At 43.1% G+C, this 21,452-nt stretch overlaps 1 protein-coding gene across 1 annotated transcript in view; it reads right to left on the bottom strand.

The window, feature by feature from the left end:
- The window catches only part of dop1b (DOP1 leucine zipper like protein B), a 272,141-nt gene that overhangs the window by 119,502 nt on the left and 131,187 nt on the right, over positions 1–21,452 (bottom strand). The window contains exons 23-26 of the mRNA XM_084320857.1: positions 16,834–17,025; positions 11,470–11,592; positions 8,256–8,390; positions 3,561–3,616 (exon numbers count right to left, since the gene is read on the bottom strand). Coding sequence (XP_084176983.1) covers positions 3,561–3,616; positions 8,256–8,390; positions 11,470–11,592; positions 16,834–17,025 — 506 coding nt within the window. The remainder of the gene's footprint in view (positions 1–3,560; positions 3,617–8,255; positions 8,391–11,469; positions 11,593–16,833; positions 17,026–21,452) is intronic.

Here is a 21,452-nt window from a genome sequence, read left to right as displayed (position 1 = left end):
TCTCTCTCTCCTTCAACCAACCCTGATCTCACCTGGTCGGGGACTGGCCCTTAGTCTAATCGGTCTAGTTTAGTTATGATGTCTGTTTTCTGCTGACATAAGATTTATTAACCCCTGTCCCTGTCTCTTCGATATGGAGATTCCAGTGGCCTTCTACCTCATACTGGATATGAGCACCACCGGTGGATGCCTACGCCACTCGAGCTTCGCTCTTGTGGCTGCAGGCGCATCACAGCCGTGGCAATATTCCTGATATTCCACTGGTTCTTGTGTATTATTGCTTAACTCCGCCACACAGGTGTTCTATTCATAACCATTAATTTCACACCTGTGCGTTCCACCCCTCCCCCCATCAAGCCCAAACAGTAGTTTCAGTTTTTTTGAGGGAGGAGGAGCCACTGCACGTTTCTCCAGTTATATTTCATCCTGGCTTTAGCATCTCGCTCTAGCCTTATTGAGATATATACATCTTCCGTGCACATATTGTGCACGTGTTGAAAACGTTCACATGCACCCGCATCTGCCCGTGGCCACGCCTGCTCCCATGTTTCCATAAAACACAGGGTGTGGTCACACTCATACCCTTCTCATATTTTTTCACACGTGACTTCTAGCTCATAGGCACCGGTCAGCCAGTGGAAATGTTTGTTTAGTTTAGAAATTAAAGCACGTCGGATTACCGCCGGAATTTCCCCAGCGCGTCCGGGATATCGGCTCGACGCTGGACTTCTTCACGGTTCCGTGACAGTGGTCGGGTGAACTTCGCACGACAGTCAGTAGTCGAGCTAAGTCGTGCTAAGGTAGGGTTGGTGACGGCATCCTCTAGTATTACTGTCACTGCCGCCCGCTGTCCCTTGAGACGAACGGGCAGTGTGTGTGCAGCGCGGGGGGACTGTGTACTCAGGTGAATGCGCACAATGTGTAACGTTATTGAGTGTTTTCCCAGTATCATGGCGCGCGCCACTAATGCTAAATGCTGTTGCTTTCGGGGCTCCACTCCCGTGCGGGGGAACGCAGAGGCTGTGCTCGGGGTTCCTCCACTTAACCATTACATCACAGACGGTGTCTAACGTTAAGGGTTTAGCCGAGGCGCATCAACCTTTTACACAGGTGGACGGCCTCATGGCAGGGCTTAGGACCGGTGTGCCACGCTTAGAGAAGCAGTTGGTTTCGGTCCTCTGCCCAGACATGGTAGAGTGGCACCCCGCCCGGAAGCCGACGCCAAGGAGCGAATCGGCCCGCTGGACCAGATCAGTTTAATCCGTTGCCCGCCGGGTCGCAGATACGTTCTAATTGCCCCGAAGGGTCCTGAGCTTTTCCGGAGGGAAAATGCCAGGGCGGGCCGAACGTCACAGGGGTTGATGTCATGAATGTTGTGTGTCATATAAATCCCAGTACGAGTTGTAAACTCCATTCTTTTCACCCCTCCCTCCCTGCTCGACCGGGGGATGGGAGGGGGGTGTCGAGGGGCTGCTTATTATCAGTCAGCTCCTCTATGCATCCCTGTGTAGTTCTCGGTACTCCAGGCCCAGGTCGGGCCTTGCCCTCGTTACCTGTTGGCCTGGGTTAACCCTTTTACGACAACTGGTTAACAGCGCGACTCTGAGGCCTACTCCGGCCTTTGTGCCGAGGAATATCCGGAGCTCTTATCGCTCCAGGGATATTGTGCTACAGGCGTTTCACCCTCCCCCTCACGCAGGTGAGTTGGAGGTGAGCCTTCACCTGTTGTGTCCTGTCCGTGTGCTGACGGTGTACCTTAGGTGCATGCAGGACCTCGGGGCTACCGGTCAACTGCTTGTCTGTTACGGTGGCTCCCACGCAGGTAAGGCGCTGTCCAAGCAACGCCTGTCACATTGGTTATGCGAGGGCGGGGTTCCCCCCGCAGGCGTCGGGGCACACTCCACTCGTGGAGTGGCAGCCTCTGCTGCCCTGCTGGGGGGGGGGGCGTCGGTGGAGGACATCTGCGCTGTGGCCTCCTGGTCCTCCCCGGGTCTTTTTGTCAGGGTTTACGTCATGGACATGACTGGGGGCTCTGTCTCCCAGGCAGTCCCGAGTACTGGGACTTGTCCTGCGCCCTGCCACCAGGTGGGCTAGCAGGAGTGTGTGACGTGGTGCTGTCTGAGCAACACCTGTCACATTGGTGGTGCGCGGGCATTGCCCCTGCTGCACTTTGGTTCTCCTGCACCCCGCCATCGGGTAGGCTGGCAGGAGTGTGTGGGTGTGGACTCACTCGCGTTGTGCGTCCTAGGGTGGCTGGTCCCTTTTTTGCATATTGGTCGGAGTTGACTGCTCCCCCCCCCCCCCCCCTCGTTAGGACGGGCGGGTGGACGGGACTCCCCTCCTCCCTGTTGGTGGGCATATGGGCCCTCAGGGGGTGCATTTGACGTGGCTGCGCGTCCGCTCTACCCTTTTGATCTCAATAAGGCTAGAGCGAGACGCTAAAGCCAGGATGAAATATAATGAAGGTTATCCTATAACCCTAGTTATATGAATACTGGCTGAGCGTCTCGCTCTTCACACCCTGAGGACCCTTGGATGTTTTTCACGCATGAAATTCAGACTTGGAAGGGTATGAGTGTGACCACACCCTGTGTTTTATGGAAACATGGGAGCAGGCGTGGCCACGGGCAGATGCGGGTGCATGTGAAAGTTTTCAACACGCGCACAATATGTGCACGGAAGATGTACTGTATATATCTCAATAAGGCTAGAGCGAGATGCTTAGCCAGTATTCATATAACTAGGGTTATAGGATAACCTTCGTTATTTTGACACGTCTTTGGTCACTTGTAGAAGATGACAGAAAGGCAGCCTTTCGTAACTTGTAGAAGATGACAGAAAGGCAGTCTTTGGTAACTTGTAGAAGATGACAGAAAGGCAGTCTTTGGTAACTTGTAGAAGATGACAGAAAGGCAGTCTTTGGTAACTTGTAGAAGATAAAAGAAAGGCAGTCTTTGGTAACTTGTAGAAGATAAAAGAAAGGCAGCCTTTGGTAACTTGTAGAAGATGACAGAAAGGCAGCCTTTGGTCGAGAAGAAAGGTAAAACAGATTCAACGTGTGTAGACCTGTACAAAGTAGCAAATTGTGCAAGAAAATGTTTGTGTTCAGGTTGCCTGGCAATGGTCCAAGTTCAAGAGCGCACTGTGGAACTATTTGTTGGCGGAGCTAAATAAATGATCAAATAAACAAAAAAATCTGTTGTCGTTTATTACTATTACTAATAAATGGTGATTGTACAACTGTTGTGCTGTTATACTGAATATCAGCGTGGCTGTGATAATCAGCCTGCGGTCTCATACCTACGACCGAATCACATGCTGATATTCAGTATGGCACTCCCTCTTGTGTGATATTGCTTAATTATCTGCAGTGCAAAAAGTTGCCTAAAGCCATAGTTTTTGTTTTAAATTATTAGTGACTTTGTATTGGTGCAACATTTCTCTTGACTTTGGCACATGAACACTAGCAGATAAGATGAAAAGGCTCCAAATGGACCTCGAATGCAGCTTCATACAACATTAGTATGAAGCTGTGCTGTGTGTCGTAGTTTCTCACTTACCCTTGGATGTAAGCATAGCTGAACTGTAGCATGGGAATGTCCACCAGGCTAGACTTCTAACAGAGACACAGCGAAGAAAAGGTTACATTAGTAAGTCAATCTTTTTGTATTATTAGAAAGGGGTACAGATACAGTAGATGCATTTCATCAAATAGCAATTTATTTATTTCATCAAAATTTCACAAGAAATGATAACATGAAATCATATTGCTACACTCCAGTAAGTACAGGACGGCAGAACAAGCCACAACGCAGCAACAAACCCAAAAGCACATCAAGCCCCTGCAGCCCCATCTATCCCTAAACACCTCTAGACTGCGATTACCTTGGCTTGTACCAATGACCTCTCTATTATACTGTGATGCCATACCTGCCTTTTGAATATCTCCAACTGCAATTCATGAATAAATTGTGTTTTAAAAATGTACCTTCTTCCCAAAAGAATAATCATATTTAACGTCTAATGTCTTTTGTGGCGTTTGTGGTGTTCTTAATAAAAAAAAATGTAAGTTTACTCTGTATTTGGTATTTTGTATTATTTAGTTAGTGTAGTTAAGTTTTGATATTCTGTATTTATTATTTCTAATTGTCTTGTCATTATTATGATTATTATTGTTGAAGTACTGTCCTGTGTCTGTTTAATTGAAAATGTAAAAAAATATATATATATTATAATAATAATCATATTTACAAAAGTAAGGTTATATATACATATTTACAAAAGTAAGGCACTAAATCTTGAAATAGCTAACGGTCACTGCATTCCTGTTGTTGGTTGCTACAGACCCCCCTCTGCCATTAGTGATAGCCTGTCCTCTTTGACTGAGTTGTTATCTCTCTTTACTGATGATTTTAAGTATTATTGTCATTCGGTTAATTTTACTCCATTTTTTGCAATGACATAAGCTGTGTCATAGCTGCCGTTAGATTCCAAAGGCAAATCCTTGTATTATTTGCAAGAGAAATTTGAAGCGTTTTATTGAGCACGTTTATTTTTCATGATTTGTTTCATTTTGATTGTAACAGAATTTAACTGATTCCAGATGTTGAAATGGCGTGGAAGTTCTTTTATGATGGGTTTATTTCAATTGTTGATAGACATGCCCCCTTCTGTAGATTTAGAGTTAAGGGACAATTCCTGGTTTTCACTTGACCTCTCTGATCTTGTGAACGTAACTTGGCCTGGGCGATAGGTAGGAAATCAAGGTTTGACTCTGATTGGCTTGTTTTTAGACATCTTCATAATAAGTGCACTTCTTTTATTAAAAAAAGGCCAAGTCTGTGTTCTATTTGTCAGCGACTACGACAACTTTAAATTATCCTAGAACATTTGAGATCTGTTAAAGTCCTTGTCTGTGGATAATAACTCACGTCTTACCTCCATGTGTGATGAAGGATTCTGTTAAGTCCTTGTCTGTGGATAATAACTCACACGTCTTACTGTGTGATGAAGGATTCTGTTAAGTCTGTCTGTGGATAACAACTCACACGTCTTCATGTGTGATGAAAGATTCTGTTAAGTCCTTGTCTGTGGATAATAACTCACACGTCTTACCTCCATGTGTGATGAAGGATGCTGTTGCTGTTTATGACGGGTCTGAAATGTTGAACTGTTTTAATGTGCATTTTATTTCTTCTAGTTCTTTGTTTGATTCTGTAGCCTCATCTACCTCCTTGCAACCCAGTGCTGGTGCTGATGGAGCTCAATGGTCACTATTTTAGTCTATGAAGTGCATAGAGCTCTTAAAGGAAAACTCCAACATTTTGGGAAATTAGCTTATTTAACATCTTCCCTGGAGTTAGACAAGAAGATACATACCGCTGCTGTCGGGACAAAACCTCATAACTCCAAAAACCCAACTTTTCAGCAGATGAAAAAAACGAACACAGATTTGACGGTGAATAGAGTTAGGAGGTTTAGACAGATGATCGGTTTAATGCTTTCCCATTGTTTAAACTTTGTAAAACCCACACACACATATGGAGGATGATCTACGGAGTTGATTTATATTTAAAAAAAATATATAAAAAAAATGGAGTTATGAGGTTTTGTCCCGACAGCAGCGATACCTTTTTTGTCTCCGTGCGTGCATTTAGCTTTGGGAACAGTCGCTCCGTTAGCATAGCTTAGCTTCATCACTGGAAGTGAGGCAGGACAGTAGTCTGACGTTCCCTACAGGTTTGTTGATATTCTCATTCCTTCAAAGGGTCCGAACCGATTGAAGTTTATGGATACCATGACTTAAAATCCTCTTACCTTGACGATTAAGCCTCCCCAATTTAGAAAACAGTAATCCAATGGCTGGTATTGATAATATAATACTAACTGCTGCACGCTCTGAGCTAACCGGAGCTAACACAGAACAGGATGGTAAAGCAAATATAATTACTTCCTTTCTGGGGTTTTCAAAATAAAAGTGCGATGTTTATAGCAGCGGAAAATGTTTATTTTGTACATTATCTAACTTTAACACGAACCTAAACTAACTTTAGGTTAGTTGTAACGTTAGTTTAGGTTCGTGTTAACGTTAATGTACAAAATAAACGTTTTATCTATCTATCTATCTATCTATCTATCTATCTATCTATCTATCTATCTATCTATCTATCTATCTATCTATCTATCTATCTATCTATCTATCTATCTGGTCCAGAAAAGTGTTCAGAGTTATTTTTTACATTCTCAAAGTCTGCTCCTATTGTCTGTTCCCAATGTTCGTACTGAAATGGGAAAGAGAGCATTTAGTTATTCTGCTCCCTCGACTTGGAACATGTTACAGAATTACCTGAAACTCTCTGACTATGTATCACTGGATGGTTTTAAATGCCTCATGAAGGGACTAGAGGTCGAATCAATGGTCTGTTGTTGTTTTGATTTGCCCTAACACTTTCAGCGCCACGCCTGGTTTTCCATTTTACCGCTTGAATGCCACCATCGGCGCCAATGTTAACGTTAATATCGCCTAATCTATGTTTTAAATTATGGCTATGTGTCTAATCTGCCCATCGCATTATCAAAGACTATTTTCCAGTCAGTGCTGTGAAGGCAGATTGTTTTTTTATCGCGTCGTTGCCGTTTCAGAGCAGTTAGAAAAGCCCCCGTTTTGATATAAAAAACAGCTCATTCTGGAGCATTCTATGAAAATCGTCTTTTAGTGGAATATTCCACAACGTTGATATTCGTTGGCCTTTTTATGAATCGTTTTCAAATAAACGCTAGATGATCAATATTATACGTGCACGCACGCACATTACGGCCGCGCACTGATAATCGCTCCGTTGATTTCCTCACGGACTTTTACAGTGAAACCGAAAGAAGACATTTCACAAAACAGCTTATAACTTCATCAAACTTACTCTGATTATCCTACCACTGATAACATAGAGTCCTTACCTGACATCAGATGGTATCCAACTGGTATATTCCAATTCCTGATCACCATTCGAAAAAATCGATACGTGTATGGATCCAACGCGATCCAGTAGAACTCCATGATCCGCGGGGATCTGAGGCTCCAGAATGAACTCTAGTAACCCCGGCTGGATCAGTGAACTGGAAAATGTGGAGTACCGGATTTTTTTCCCCATTCATTTTCATTGAGTCCATTCCAAAATAACTTATATCATCTGGGAGACGACAGGGGGCGCTTTTTTCCACAGTGATCGTCGGCGCCCCTCGGCTATACTCGGGTAGGCTCGGGTGATGCAATAATTTTTCAGATCGCAAAAAAAAAAAAAAAAAAATCCGAGAAATCTCGTGAGTGGCTAGCAACCACCTATAAAAAAACATGAGAAATCTCGTGAGTGGCACTGAAAGAGTTAATAGTCTATTGTTGCTGCCTGCCCTGCTAGGTTGCCTCTGGCTCTGATATTGGTTGTTTAGTGTATTTGTGTAATTTGTTGTTGATTTTTTTTATGTTTGTATGTTTGTGCAACTTTTGTATTCCCTTGCTGGAGCTTGTCTTGACCAGGTCTTATTTGAAAAATAGATTTTTAATCTCAATGTGACTTTCCTGGTTAAATAAATGTTAAATAAAATACAGAATTTAAATATTCCTTTAAATCACACAACAATACAGTCTGTATATCAGAATATAACAACTGATATTGCAATTAAATCAATCAGTTTAGCACACCATTCCAAAAATAGCCTACGTATGGACAGTACCAGAAAAGGTGTGATACATATTCTGTCTTTTCCACACAAAATCTACATTCATCAGTCTGATTTTTAACATCCTTCTTGTTGCCAAAATTCTGTACAGTACTTTCAGCTGGAAGGCTCGCATATAGGCGTCTATAGTTATTGTGTATTATGTCGTTATTAAGACAATAATTGAAAACTTAAAACAATTGGAGGATTTTTTTTGTGTATGTAGGTGCGCATGCATGTATGTATGTATGTTTAGTTGATATTTTAAAATGATTTTTAAACGTTTTTAATTTGTTTTACTCTGGTGTTTAAATTTCTGTGAATATTGTTTTTATTATGTACTGTACAATCATCGTTTCTGTAAATGAGGGAAACCTCAGATGCTTACGATTTTAAATAAAGGTTGAAATGAAAATGTATGTATGTATGTATGTATGTATGTATGTATGTATGTATGTATGTATGTATGTATGTATGTATGTATGTATGTATGTATGTATGTGTGTGTATGTGTATGTGTGTGTGTGTGTGTGTGTGTGTACCTGATCTCCTTTGATCTGGTGAGGTTTCTTCACCACCTCTTTGACCAGATAAAGGATGGTTTCTATCCGCAGGGTGTTCAGCGACCTGACCAGATCCACCATGGCTAGACGAGACTCACTGGCCACAGGTAAGATCTAGGGAGGGAGGGATGGAGGGAGAGAGAGAATATAATGTAGCTAATGTACCGTATTGGTCAGAATATAGACGACCCTGATTATAAGATGACCCCTCTTTTTCGAGGCTCATGTAGGCTGTTATTTTTTTTTATTATAATATTTAGGTAAAATCATATTTTGTAAAAAAGAACTAAACACATTGAATAAACCTAAAAGGAAATTTTTCTTTTGATCAAATCTTTTTTTCTTTTCTTTTTTCACAACACAACAATCAAGGGACACCACAAGACAATACTTCAACAATATTAACTACAATAACGATAAGACAATCAGAAATAATAAAAATAACAATAAATACAGAGTACAAAAACATACGGAATATAAAAATTATATAAATATATAAAATTAAATGATATTATTAAAGACACCACAAGGACAGTTCCTCCACCCTCCCACCCCGGGAGCCCCGTGCCCCCCAGGACCAGCACCCCAGACCCGCTCCGCCCCGTGCCCCCCAGGACCAGCACCCCAGACCCGCTCCGCCGCCAGATGGTGGACTTAACTACCTGGGCCGCTGAGGCCCACAGCTCTGGCCCGTCCCACTCCAACAACTTTGTTTGAGCTGGTCGCTGGGTCTCCAGGCGGCGTGAACACTTTAGGCAACCAACATGCGCTTCCGTGTTGCTCTGAATTGCTCTGATTGGCCGAGCGCGCGCATGCGCATGAGCCGCAACGCACTCCTCAGAGGCAGGAATATTAAGCTCCCCCTTAAGCTCCAGAAGAGAGGAGAGAGGCTGAAAACCCGCAGTTCTTGCCCGACTGATGGGAGCCAAATCCCGGATCCGATTTTTCTGATGAATACCCCCAAAACATGGAGGTCCCGAACGCATGGAAGTATTGATTGCGCCGTAACGAATCATTAAAAAAATATACCGTTAACTGGAATATGTTGTGCCTTTACACATATGTTGGATTATATAATTGGTTTGTCATGACAAACTAATAAAAAATCACAATTTACCCGGTGGCTACAACAACACACAGTGACTACATTCATCATTGTTTACAATGAACGGAAATCGCGATTTTTTATTAGTTTGTCATGACAAACCAATTACATAATCCAACATATGTGTAAAGGCACAACATATTCCAGTTAACGGTATATTTTTTTAATGATTCGTTACGGCGCAATCAATACTTCCATGCGTTCAGGACCTCCATGTTTTGGGGATATTCATCAGAAAAATCGGATCCGGGATTCGGCTCCCATCAGTCGGGCAAGAACTGTGGGTTTTCAGCCTCTCTCCTCTCTCCTGGAGCTTAAGGGGGAGCCGTGCTCGGCCAATCAGAGAAACGCGGAAGCGCATGTTGGTTGCCTAAAGTGTTCACGCCTCCAGGCGCCTGTCACTGCGCGTGTGGTTCTGTTACTTTGGATTGATCAGACCGTGACCTTTGGTCAGACCGATCTGTGACCTTTGAGGAACTACCGGTGGCTGTGGGCAAAGACACTTCAGTCCAACCCGTTTCAAAGGACGACTTCCCAGATGGTTCTGTGTGGTTCTGTGTAACAGACCGTCTGGTGGGTCAGGTTCTGTGCAAGAGACCGTCTGCTGGGTCAGGTTCTGTGTAACAGGTTCTGCTGGGTCAGGTTCTATGTAACAGACCGTCTGGTGGGTCAGGTTCTGTGTAACAGGTTCTGCTGGGTCAGGTTCTGTAACAGACAGTCTGCTGGGTCAGGTTCTGTGTAACAGGTTCTGCTGGGTCAGGTTCTGTAACAGACAGTCTGCTGGGTCAGGTTCTGTGTAACAGGTTCTGCTGGGTAAGGTTCTGTAACAGACCGTCTGCTGGGTCAGGTTCTGTAACAGACCGTCTGCTGGGTCAGGTTCTGTAACAGACCGTCTGCTGGGTCAGGTTGTGTAACAGGTTATGCCGAGTCAGGTTCTGGTGGGTCAGGTTCTATGTAACAGGTTCTGCTGGGTCAGGTTCTGTGTAACAGGTTCTGCTGGGTCAGGTTCTGGTGGGTCAGGTTCTATGTAACAGGTTCTGCTGGGTCAGGTTCTGGTGGGTCAGGTTCTATGTAACAGGTTCTGGTGGGTCAGGTTCTGGTGGGTCAGGTTCTATGTAACAGGTTCTGGTGGGTCAGGTTCTGGTGGGTCAGGTTCTATGTAACAGGTTCTGGTGGGTCAGGTTCTGTGCAACAGACCGTCTGGTCAGTGACTTAACCATCAGTCCAAAAGTTCATCCTCTACAAACGCTTCCATCAAAACAGATCCAGATCTTGCGGAGACCGACTCACTCTCTCAGCACCAGCCCTGTCCAACAGACAGACTCACTCTCTCAGCACCAGCGCTGTCCAACAGACAGACTCACTCTCTCAGCACCAGCCCTGTCCAACAGACAGACTCACTCTCTCAGCACCAGCCCTGTCCAACAGACACTCACTCTCTCAGCACCAGCCCTGTCCAACAGACAGACTCACTCTCTCAGCACCAGCCCTGTCCAACAGACAGACTCACTCTCTCAGCACCAGCCCTGTCCAACAGACAGACTCACTCTCTCAGCACCAGCCCTGTCCAACAGACAGACTCACTCTCTCAGCACCAGCCCTGTCCAACAGACAGACTCACTCTCTCAGCACCAGCCCTGTCCAACAGACAGACTCACTCTCTCAGCACCAGCCCTGTCCAACAGACAGACTCACCCTCTCAGCACCAGCCCTGTCCACCAGACAGACTCACTCTCTCAGCACCAGCCCTGTCCAACAGACAGACTCACTCTCTCAGCACCAGCCCTGTCCAGACAGACTCACTCTCCATTGAATAACATAATAATAATAATAATAATAATAATAATAATAATAATAATAATAATAATAATAATAATAATAATAATAATAATAATAATAATAATAATAATAATAATAATAATAATAATAACAGACGGACACACTCTCCATTGAATAATAATAATAATAATAATAATAATAATAATAATAATAATAATAATAATAATAATAATAATAATAATAATAATAATAATAATAATAAAAAAAGACAACAAAGACAACAGACTACTTTATTTGGAACTTTCTTACTTTGTGTTTGTGTCTCCTCTTGCTCCTCCGGCTGCTCCAGACAGCTCCCACGGAGGCCATGATCTGAACCCCATACTGTCCCGTCAGAGGGACCAGGAAGTCCAGGACCCGCTGGCGCAGGATCTACAAACACAGACACATCTATTAAAAATACATTTGTATAAGAAAGTGGCCAAATAGCGAAAGGAAATGCTAAAAACATGCAAACGTGTCCCGTCTGAGAGATTTGCACTTGTTTCATATGTGTATATAATGTAAATATCTATAGATAGATAGATCTACTCGGTAAGGGTTAACACCGACAGGGCCTTTAAGCTGAGGAGCAGACAGAGAGAATAGTGGAGGCGAGCCACACATACTCTCCAGAACAGACAGAGACAGGGTGCAGGGTGTGGGGGCGATAAGGCAGCACCAAGGTCACTCGCAGAGACTCGCAGAGATAGCATTTTAAATTGATTTTGGTCAGAGGTGCTGCCGCCGTTGCTATAGTAACAGTCATCAGAGAGAGAGAGAGAAAGAGAGAGTTCAACATTGCGAGACTTGAAGATGGTAAGCTGTGAGTTCTTCAGGAAGACTAACCAGACAAGCAGACGAGCGTTTCGAAACAACAGCTGAGCTCCAGCCCTCTGAATGAGGGCTGGGGAAAATACCACGAGAAGAGGTAGCTAGCTTCGGCTAAGGGAACAGATAGCTTCGGCTAACAGGACAGGCTTATGGATCTAGGCCGCAACCATCAAGAGAGATCATAGAATTATGAATTTAGTTTCTTCAAGGATTTTCCAAGACAATTCAAACTGTTTCCATCTTGTTGTACGAGTCTATGTTTATGGAGAATAATCATCACTGTCGGAAAGAAACCATTGTCGAGTATTCTGATTACAGATATACTAAAGGGGTGAGCCAGCGTGTGACAGCCAGGATGATAAGTGGAGTATAAAGAACACAACGCAGAGACTTCACGGAACCACAGGTGATGAGTTGATTAGAGGCATGCGGCACATGGGGGCGGCTAGGTGGCGCAGTGGGCAAGGCGCTCGCCACCAACGCAGGAGATGCTGGGTCCGAGCCCAGCTCTCGGCGTTGCTACCAGCTTGGCTGGTCGTTCATACTAATACAATTGGCAGTATTAGGGGGTGGGAAGCTGGTGGGTGAGGATCGGACGTTGTGGACAGCGACTCCTACAGGTCGGTTGGTGCGCCTGCGCAGTAGAATCAGGAAGCGACGAGGGCGGCGTGTCCCTCCCACGCAGACCCTCGCCGCTGAGAGATCGTGCTGTGCAGGTGAAGAAAAGATGCTACGGCTGCCTCCTCGAGTACCGGAGGGGACACGTGATGCAAGGCTTCGTGCACATTGTAGCCGGCTTGTGGGAGGCATGGCCTAACAACGTTCGAGACAGGGGAGGGTAGAATTGGACAATGCAAAATTGGGGATGGGAGAAAAATAGAAAAATGGGGAGAAAAAGTAGATAAAAAAAGAAAGGCATGCGGCACATGGCCACGGGGTCGGGGAATCGAACCCGGGGCGACCGCTTCGCGACTCAGCGCGCTATGTGGTGTGCTACTGGAGCGCCCCAATTTTCTATAACAAACTACAGTATGAATAGGTGGGTATGTAACAAAACCATGCAAAAACTGAAAAAACACAGATACACACACAGCTACAGTCCTTGATTGCCTTAATGTTTTGTATCACTCAGCAATTAGGTTTGCTACAAATGCCCCATTTTCAACACATCACTGTAACTTGTACATGTCTGTACATTGGCCATCGTTCTCTCAACGAGAAAGTAATGGACTTACACTCATTTACAAAACCCTCCTTGGTCTGACCCCTCCTTATCTGATCTTAAAATTGCCATCTATTCCCTATAACACCAGAGCTGCTCACCATATCTCTATAATACCAGAGCTGCTCTATAACACCAGAGCTGCTCACCATATCTCTATAACACCAGAGCTGCTCTATAACACCAGAGATGCTCACCATATCTCTATAACACCAGAGCTGCTCACCATATCTCTATAACACCAGAGCTTCTCACCATATCTCTATAACACCAGAGCTGCTCACCATATCTCTATAACACCAGAGCTGCTCTATAACACCAGAGCTGCTCACCATATCTCTATAACACCAGAGCTGCCCACCATATCTCTATAACACCAGAGCTGCTCACCATATCTCTATAACACCAGAGCTGCTCACCATATCTCTATATCACCAGAGCTGCTCACCATATCTCTATAACACCAGAGCTGCTCACCATATCTCTATAACACCAGAGCTGCTCACCATATCTCTATAACACCAGAGCTGCTCTATAACACCAGAGTTGCTCACCATATCTCTATAACACCAGAGCTGCTCACCATATCTCTATATCACCAGAGCTGCTCACCATATCTCTATAACACCAGAGCTGCTCACCATATCTCTATAACACAAGAGCTGCTCACCATATCTCTATAACACCAGAGCTGCTCACCATATCTCTATAACACCAGAGCTGCTCACCATATCTCTATATCACCAGAGCTGCTCACCATAGCTCTATAACACCAGAGCTGCTCACCATATCTCTATATCACCAGAGCTGCTCACCATAGCTCTATAACACCAGAGCTGCTCACCATATCTCTATAACACCAGAGCTTCTCACCATATCTCTATAACACCAGAGCTGCTCACCATATCTCTATAACACCAGAGCTGCTCTATAACACCAGAGCTGCTCACCATATCTCTATAACACCAGAGCTGCTCACCATATCTCTATAACACCAGAGCTGCTCACCATATCTCTATAACACCAGAGCTGCTCACCATATCTCTATATCACCAGAGCTGCTCACCATAGCTCTATAACACCAGAGCTGCTCACCATATCTCTATAACACCAGAGCTTCTCACCATATCTCTATAACACCAGAGCTGCTCACCATATCTCTACAACACCAGAGCTGCTCTATAACACCAGAGTTGCTCACCATATCTCTATAACACCAGAGCTGCTCACCATATCTCTATATCACCAGAGCTGCTCACCATATCTCTATAACACCAGAGCTGCTCACCATATCTCTATAACACCAGAGCTGCTCACCATATCTCTACAACACCAGAGCTGCTCTATAACACCAGAGTTGCTCACCATATCTCTATAACACCAGAGCTGCTCACCATATCTCTATATCACCAGAGCTGCTCACCATATCTCTATAACACCAGAGCTGCTCACCATATCTCTATAACACAAGAGCTGCTCACCATATCTCTATAACACCAGAGCTGCTCTATAACACCAGAGCTGCTCACCATATCTCTATATCACCAGAGCTGCTCACCATATCTCTATAACACCAGAGCTACCCTACCTCTGCCTAGAACCAACGCTCTAAAGAAAACTGCAATGTATAGAGCCATAACATACTGGAATAGGATCCCATTACATATTATACGGACGGAAAACAAGGACAGTTTCAAAAAGAAACTCAAAGGAGCCATAATCCGGAAGGAAATTAATATATGTCATGCATGAGTGTAGCCATGTTATCCAAAAATTCTTCTGATTACTTTGTGTGTTTTTCTTTTCTTTTTAAAGGTATGGTGAAATTGATGTTTTAGTAACATTGATGAGCATTCTAAAAGCAATTCTTAAAAATATTCAATTTTAAAAACAATCTTAAATTGTATTTAACACTGTATTTTGTATTTTGTTTTGTTTTTTTGTTCTCTGTTTCTTTGCTTGCATGTAATTTTAGCCATCTTAATTGTTAGTTTCATTGTGTATTGTATGTTGAGTACTGGCTTTTAATAATTAGTAACATTGATGAGCATTCTAAAAGCAATTCTTAAAAATATTCAATTTTAAAAACAATCTTAAATTGTATTTAACACTGTATTTTGTATTTTGTTTTGTTTTGTTTTGTTTTTTGTTTTCTGTTTCTTTGCTTGCATGTAATTTTAGCCATTGGGCTAATGTTAGTTTCATTGTGTATTGTATGTTGAGTACTGGCTTTTAATAATTCTGTTTTGCAACAATTGTTTTTGTATGTTTTTTGTGTGGACCCCAGGAAGACTAGCTGGTTGCCATGGCACCAGCTAATGGGGATCCGTAATAAAATCAAACACCAGAGCTGCTCACCATATCTCTATAACACCAGAGCTGCTCACCATATCTCGCTAGATGTTCCCCGTTTTCACATTCCTGCTCTCAACAGTTGGAACGAGATGCATTGACATGTAAATTGTCTTCTGCGTCATGTCTTACATACCTTGACATATTATTTGGTTGTTTGTTTGATGCGTTTTAATTAGGGATATCCTGATCCGATCACGTGATTTTCAGAAGATCGGAATCGGAAAGAATTATCGTATATATATATTTTTTTAAACTAGACTAGTTCATAGTCTAGAATTATTCTGCACTAAGCCAATTTTATTATTTATGACTGAATGTAACTGAACTTGTTGTGAAGCTAGTCAAGCTACCTCTGTTACTGCACTACCTTTGTTATTGCACTATTCTGCACATAATTTGTTTTAGTTTACATGGTTATTTTGTGGTGCACCACTGATAAGCTTTATTTTTATTTTGTTTAGAATTTTGATCCAATGCTGCAATAAGTGAAAAAAACAAGCTGGATAGTGTTCGATATAATGGATATACTGTTAAAAAAGCCATATCCATGTTGGATATAATGGATAGTTGGATAGTATACTGTTAAATAAAAAAACAACCGGTCAACTTGATTCGATTTTTTCTTTTCTTTTTTCTTAATGCATTGCCGAAAGATCGGATCAGGAAAAATCGTTATCGGCAGATACTCAAAATCACATGATCGGGAGCAAAAAAAAGCAATCGGGACATCCCTAGTTTTAATTATTTCCCTTACCTCTGATGTATGTATCGTCTGACTCTTACCTCTGTGATGTATGCATCATCTGTCTCTAACCTCTGTGATGTATGTATCATCCGTCTCTGTGATGTATGTATCGTCTGACTCTTACCTCTGTGATGTATGTATCATCCATCTCTGTGATGTATGTATCGTCTGTCTCGGTGATGTATGTATCTGTCTCTTACCTCTGTGATGTATGTATCCGTCTCTTACCTCTGTGATGTATGCATCATCTGTCTCTTACCTCTGTGATGTATGCATCATCTGTCTCTTTTCTATTTAATTTAATTTATTTATAAATATTTATTTATTTCCCTGTTAACCTTTGAAACCATCTTGTCCTCTCACCAGGCCGTCGTTGTAAATAAGACTTTGTTCTTAATTGACCTGCCTGGTTAAATACAAAATTAAATACACAGACACAGTCAGAGACACACAGACACAGACACACACACAGACGCACTCTGGTGCTCCTGAAGTAGACGGACGTGGAGGTGTGTCTGCTACTCTGGACGCAGTCAGGGCTCCTCCTCTGAGACTCCTCCCTCCTGACCACGCCCCACAACAGAGCCATGCTACTGAGCATGTGCGGGAGCTCCTCAGCCACAGCGTTACGTGCATTACGGACATCTGCAGGATCACAGGCCACCAGGGACTGAGAGAGAGAGAGAGAGAGAGAGAGAGAGAGAGAGAGAGAGAGAGAGAGAGAGAGAGAGAGAGAGAGAGAGAGAGAGAGAGAGAGAGAGAGAGAGAGAGAGAAAGAGAGAGAGAGAGAGAGAGAGAGAGAGAGAGAGAATGTAGTCTTAATAACATAGTAACAATGCTTCTTGTGGTGTATGCATAGGGAGGTGTAGTCTGACGTCACTGGTTGTTCCACACGTATAGGGATTTATCATTGGGAAAATGGATTATCGGCTATTGTAACAATTCTGACACATGAACATTGGCAAGCTTTTCATTTTTGCACAAAATGAGTTCCCTTCTACCACTAACATTATTGTTTAAGCATTTTTGGTTGAAACAACGGTAGTTATAAGGTTTTTAATTTGTCGTAAAAAAAGAACTACATTTACATTTACTGTTCAGTATGCAGCCGCTATTGGCCTGTTAGGCTGTCGCCTAATTCCCCGTTACGGCCAGCTGATACCAAGCTCAATACTCACCAAGCTAGCTAGCTAATGTTAACGTTACCCCGCTAAACGTACTAGACGTTAGCATTATGTCTACTGTCGTGAACCATTTTAAATCGGGGCATGTAGAGGAGTTTCGGGAACAAGTAAAATGTGCAGGTCCTCTTCTCAGACCTGTGGGGCAAGCACTGCACACGCATCATGCCGGCTAGCAAGCTAGCTAGCTACACGTCACGGCCCGTTGATAGATACCACGATAGCTAATTAACGTTACAAGCTCAAAAACCTTATAACTACTACTACTGTCGTGTCCATAAGTTCCCTGGCAGAATACTTTGTTTGCGAGGACAAACGTATACAAAGAGGAGAGAACCATTTTAAATCGGGGCATGTTAGTTTCGGGAATGCTGGCTAGCAAGCTAGCTATACTACTAACGTCATGTAAAAAACAATAACGTTATAAACTATACACAATATGTACGAACGAAACAATGATTTACATTAGTATTTACAGTGATTTAATATGCAGCAAAATAACGTTATACGATTTAAAATATAAATACAAATATGGTAACGTGATTGTTGCTTTTAAAAATGGTGGTTGGCTTTAGAGATTAATGGTTATGAGTATGACCACCAGAGAGATACTAGCCACAGATTCAGGGTCAGTTATTTTCCCATTGTACGAATTGTTAAGCTTATGGAATGTAAGGGAAATCTGATCCTAGGTCTGTGGCTACAGGCAGGAGGCTACGCTGTGGTGATGTCAGTCAGCAGCGCCAAATAGCAGTGTAGTTTCCCAGCGAACGAAAACATAAACGTTGTTATTTTGCTAACTTTACGATTAATTGCGAATATTTTCATGTTGAGCTATAGATTGTGGATGAATACGCACAGAAAGGTACACCATGCCAACATTAATGCTTTATTTATCTAAAACGAGCCGATTTAGAAATGGTCAATGGGGAAATACATTAAGTTGTACAGAGGGTGGAACAGGAAAAACCGAAAATGACGTAACCACTACACCTCCCTATAGTCTTAATAACATGGTAACAATGCTTCTTGTGGTGTATGTATAGTCTTTTGCACTGCTGAATATGTATTCTCTAATGCAGTGGTCACCAACCTTTTTAAGCCCAAGATCACTTTTTTTTTTTGGTGAAGGCAAGATCTACCTATTGAAGTGTTGAGAGAAAAAGACAGCCAAGATTGTACTTTAAACTAAATGACTTTTATTTGCCTGTATTCTAATTACCGTACATGCAATGCTTTGGTCCAACATTAAAACGTCAAAGTAGAACTGTAATATGTACTTTCTCAGTCAGTGCTAAGTGCAGTCATCTTATGCAGCATCACTTTTCACATCAAAACAAAAGTAGAACTGTAATGTGGACTTATTAACATTGACAAACATATTTACAATTAGCATTTTATAAAGTAGAACTGTAATATGTACTTTCTCAGTCAGTGCTAAGTGCAGTCCTCTTATGCAGCATCACTTTTCACATCAAAACAAAAGTAGAACTGTAATGTGGACTCTCATATTATTAACATTAGAAAATGCTAATTGTAAATATGTTTGTCAAAGTAGAACTGTAATATGGGGGAGCTCCAGTAGCTCACCACGTACCGCGAGCGCTATTTCAGCGCCGGGGACAACCGTGCTCGTCACGGATCTGGGGTTTAACGAGTTCGAATCCCGGACTGCAGCCGTGCCTTTCCCAGAGTGTCTTCCCCCCCATCTGAACCCTTTCAGCCTGTTTCTGTCGGTCATCCTTGACCAGAATAAATGCGATAAACGTATAAAAGAGCCAGGGGAATGGCCAAAGTTTAAAAAAAAAAAAAAACTGTAATATGTACTTTCTCAGTCAGTGCTAAGTGCAGTAATCTTATGCAGCATCACTTTTCACATCAAAACAAAAGTAGAACTGTAATGTGGACTCTCAGGGAAAGATCTTAAAAAAAAAAAAAAAAAAAAAAGAAATGTTTACATTTATTTTTTTAGGGGAATATCTACAGGGAAGGTCTCAAAGATCGACCAGTCGATCGCGATCGACGGGTTGGTGACCACTGCTCTAATGCAACTATCAACTATCACCACAACCCTAACCCACCACACATAACCAGTTATAACCCTAACCCACCACACATAACCAGTTATAACCCTAACCCACCACACATAACCAGTTATAACCCTAACCCACCACACATAACCAGTTATAAACCCTAACCCACCACACACTACCAGTTTTATTACATGGCGTTTTAACATTCGCCGAAATGCTTGATTGTGATTGGTCAATAACGCTCGTCAGAGGTCCGTTATTACTCGATAACGGACCTCTGCCGAGCAATAATGACCGCTGTGCGCAGCTGTAGCAATCAAGCCCACTGACACACACTGCTAGTGCAGCCAATCAGACACACCTGCCGGCTGCTGGCGAAGCTGCCGGCGATGACAGTGGAGCGACAGAACAGAACTGCGTCTGCATTTGATCTCGTCTTGTCGATGGTGTAAAATGAATTAGGTATATTGTTAGTAAGTTAGCCATGTAATAAGCGGGATAATGTATATACTCGGTCATTGTCGCAAAATTATTGACCTTCACTACATTTAAAGAACACCTCAGCGAGGCGCCTCGGTGTTCTAAACTCCGTGTCGGTCAATTATTTTGCGACAATGACCTCGTAGCTATACATTATCCCTTACATAACCCTAACCCACCACACATAACCAGTGGGAAACAGTGAATGCGTCTTTCATCCATGGAAGGCAGCCTACAGTCACTGTTCTGTCACACTGTGTTTACAAGTCACTCTGGACAACAGAAGCAGCATCCTGTAAAAACACCTAACATGAATAATGTGTCTCACCCTCTTGTTGTCCAGGAGACGGTGGTAACATGAATAATGTGTCTCACCCTCTTGTTGTCCAGGAGACGGTGGTAACATGAATAATGTGTCTCAACCTCTGGATGTCCAGGAGACAGTGGTAACATGAATAATGTGTCTCAACCTCTGGATGTCCAGGAGACAGTGGTAACATGAATAATGTGTCTCACCCTCTTGTTGTCCAGGAGGCTTATTGCTTATTGACAGCGGAAGAGTGCGCCCGAGTGCTTCCGCGTTTTCCCTGATTGGCTGCGACACGCCCCGCGGCAGGCGCGTCAGCCGCAGAGCTTGCGGCATTATGTAGCCGTAATCGCCGATGATTTTCATTCGAAGCTTAGCTCACCTGGCAGCGCTGCGGTCCTGCAGTCTTGCGGTCCATTGGTTACAAGTTCGAATCCCTTCAATTTTTTTTTTTTTTTTAACGTGTATTCTTTCGCCGGTTAAGGTTAGGCATGGTTAAGGTTAAGGTTAGGCATTGTTTCGGAGTTGGTTAAGGTTAGAACGGTTAAGTTTAGGCGCTGTTAAGGAGCTGGTTAAGGTTAGAGTTTGTCTTAGAGAATGGCAATATTCTTTCTATGGTTAAGGTTAGGCATGGTTAAGGTTAAGGTTAAGGTTAGGCATTGTTTCGGAGTTGGTTAAGGTTAGAAGGGTTAAGTTTAGGCGCTGTTAAGGAGCTGGTTAAGGTTAGAGTTTGTCTTAGAGAATGGCAATAGACAGCCTATTTCCGCCCTGCCGCTCTCTCGCGCTGCCGCGGTCACATGGTCACATTGTCACATTCTTGCACTCTTCCGCTGTCAATAAGCTACACGCGTCCAGGAGACGGTGGTAACATGCATAATGTGTCTCACCCTCTTGTTGTCCAGGAGACGGTGGTAACATGCATAATGTGTCTCACCCTCTTGTTGTCCAGGAGACGGTGGTAACATGAATAATGTGTCTCACCCTCTTGTTGTCCAGGAGACGGTGGTAACATGAATAATGTGTCTCACCCTCTTGTTGTCCAGGAGACGGTGGTAACATGAATAATGTGTCTCACCCTCTTGTTGTCCAGGAGACG

Source organism: Notolepis coatsorum, assembly GCF_963971535.1.
Source record: "Notolepis coatsorum genome assembly, chromosome: 8".
Classification (NCBI taxonomy): Eukaryota; Metazoa; Chordata; class Actinopteri; order Aulopiformes; family Paralepididae; genus Notolepis; species Notolepis coatsorum.
This window is presented reverse-complemented; position numbering and strand designations above follow the sequence as displayed.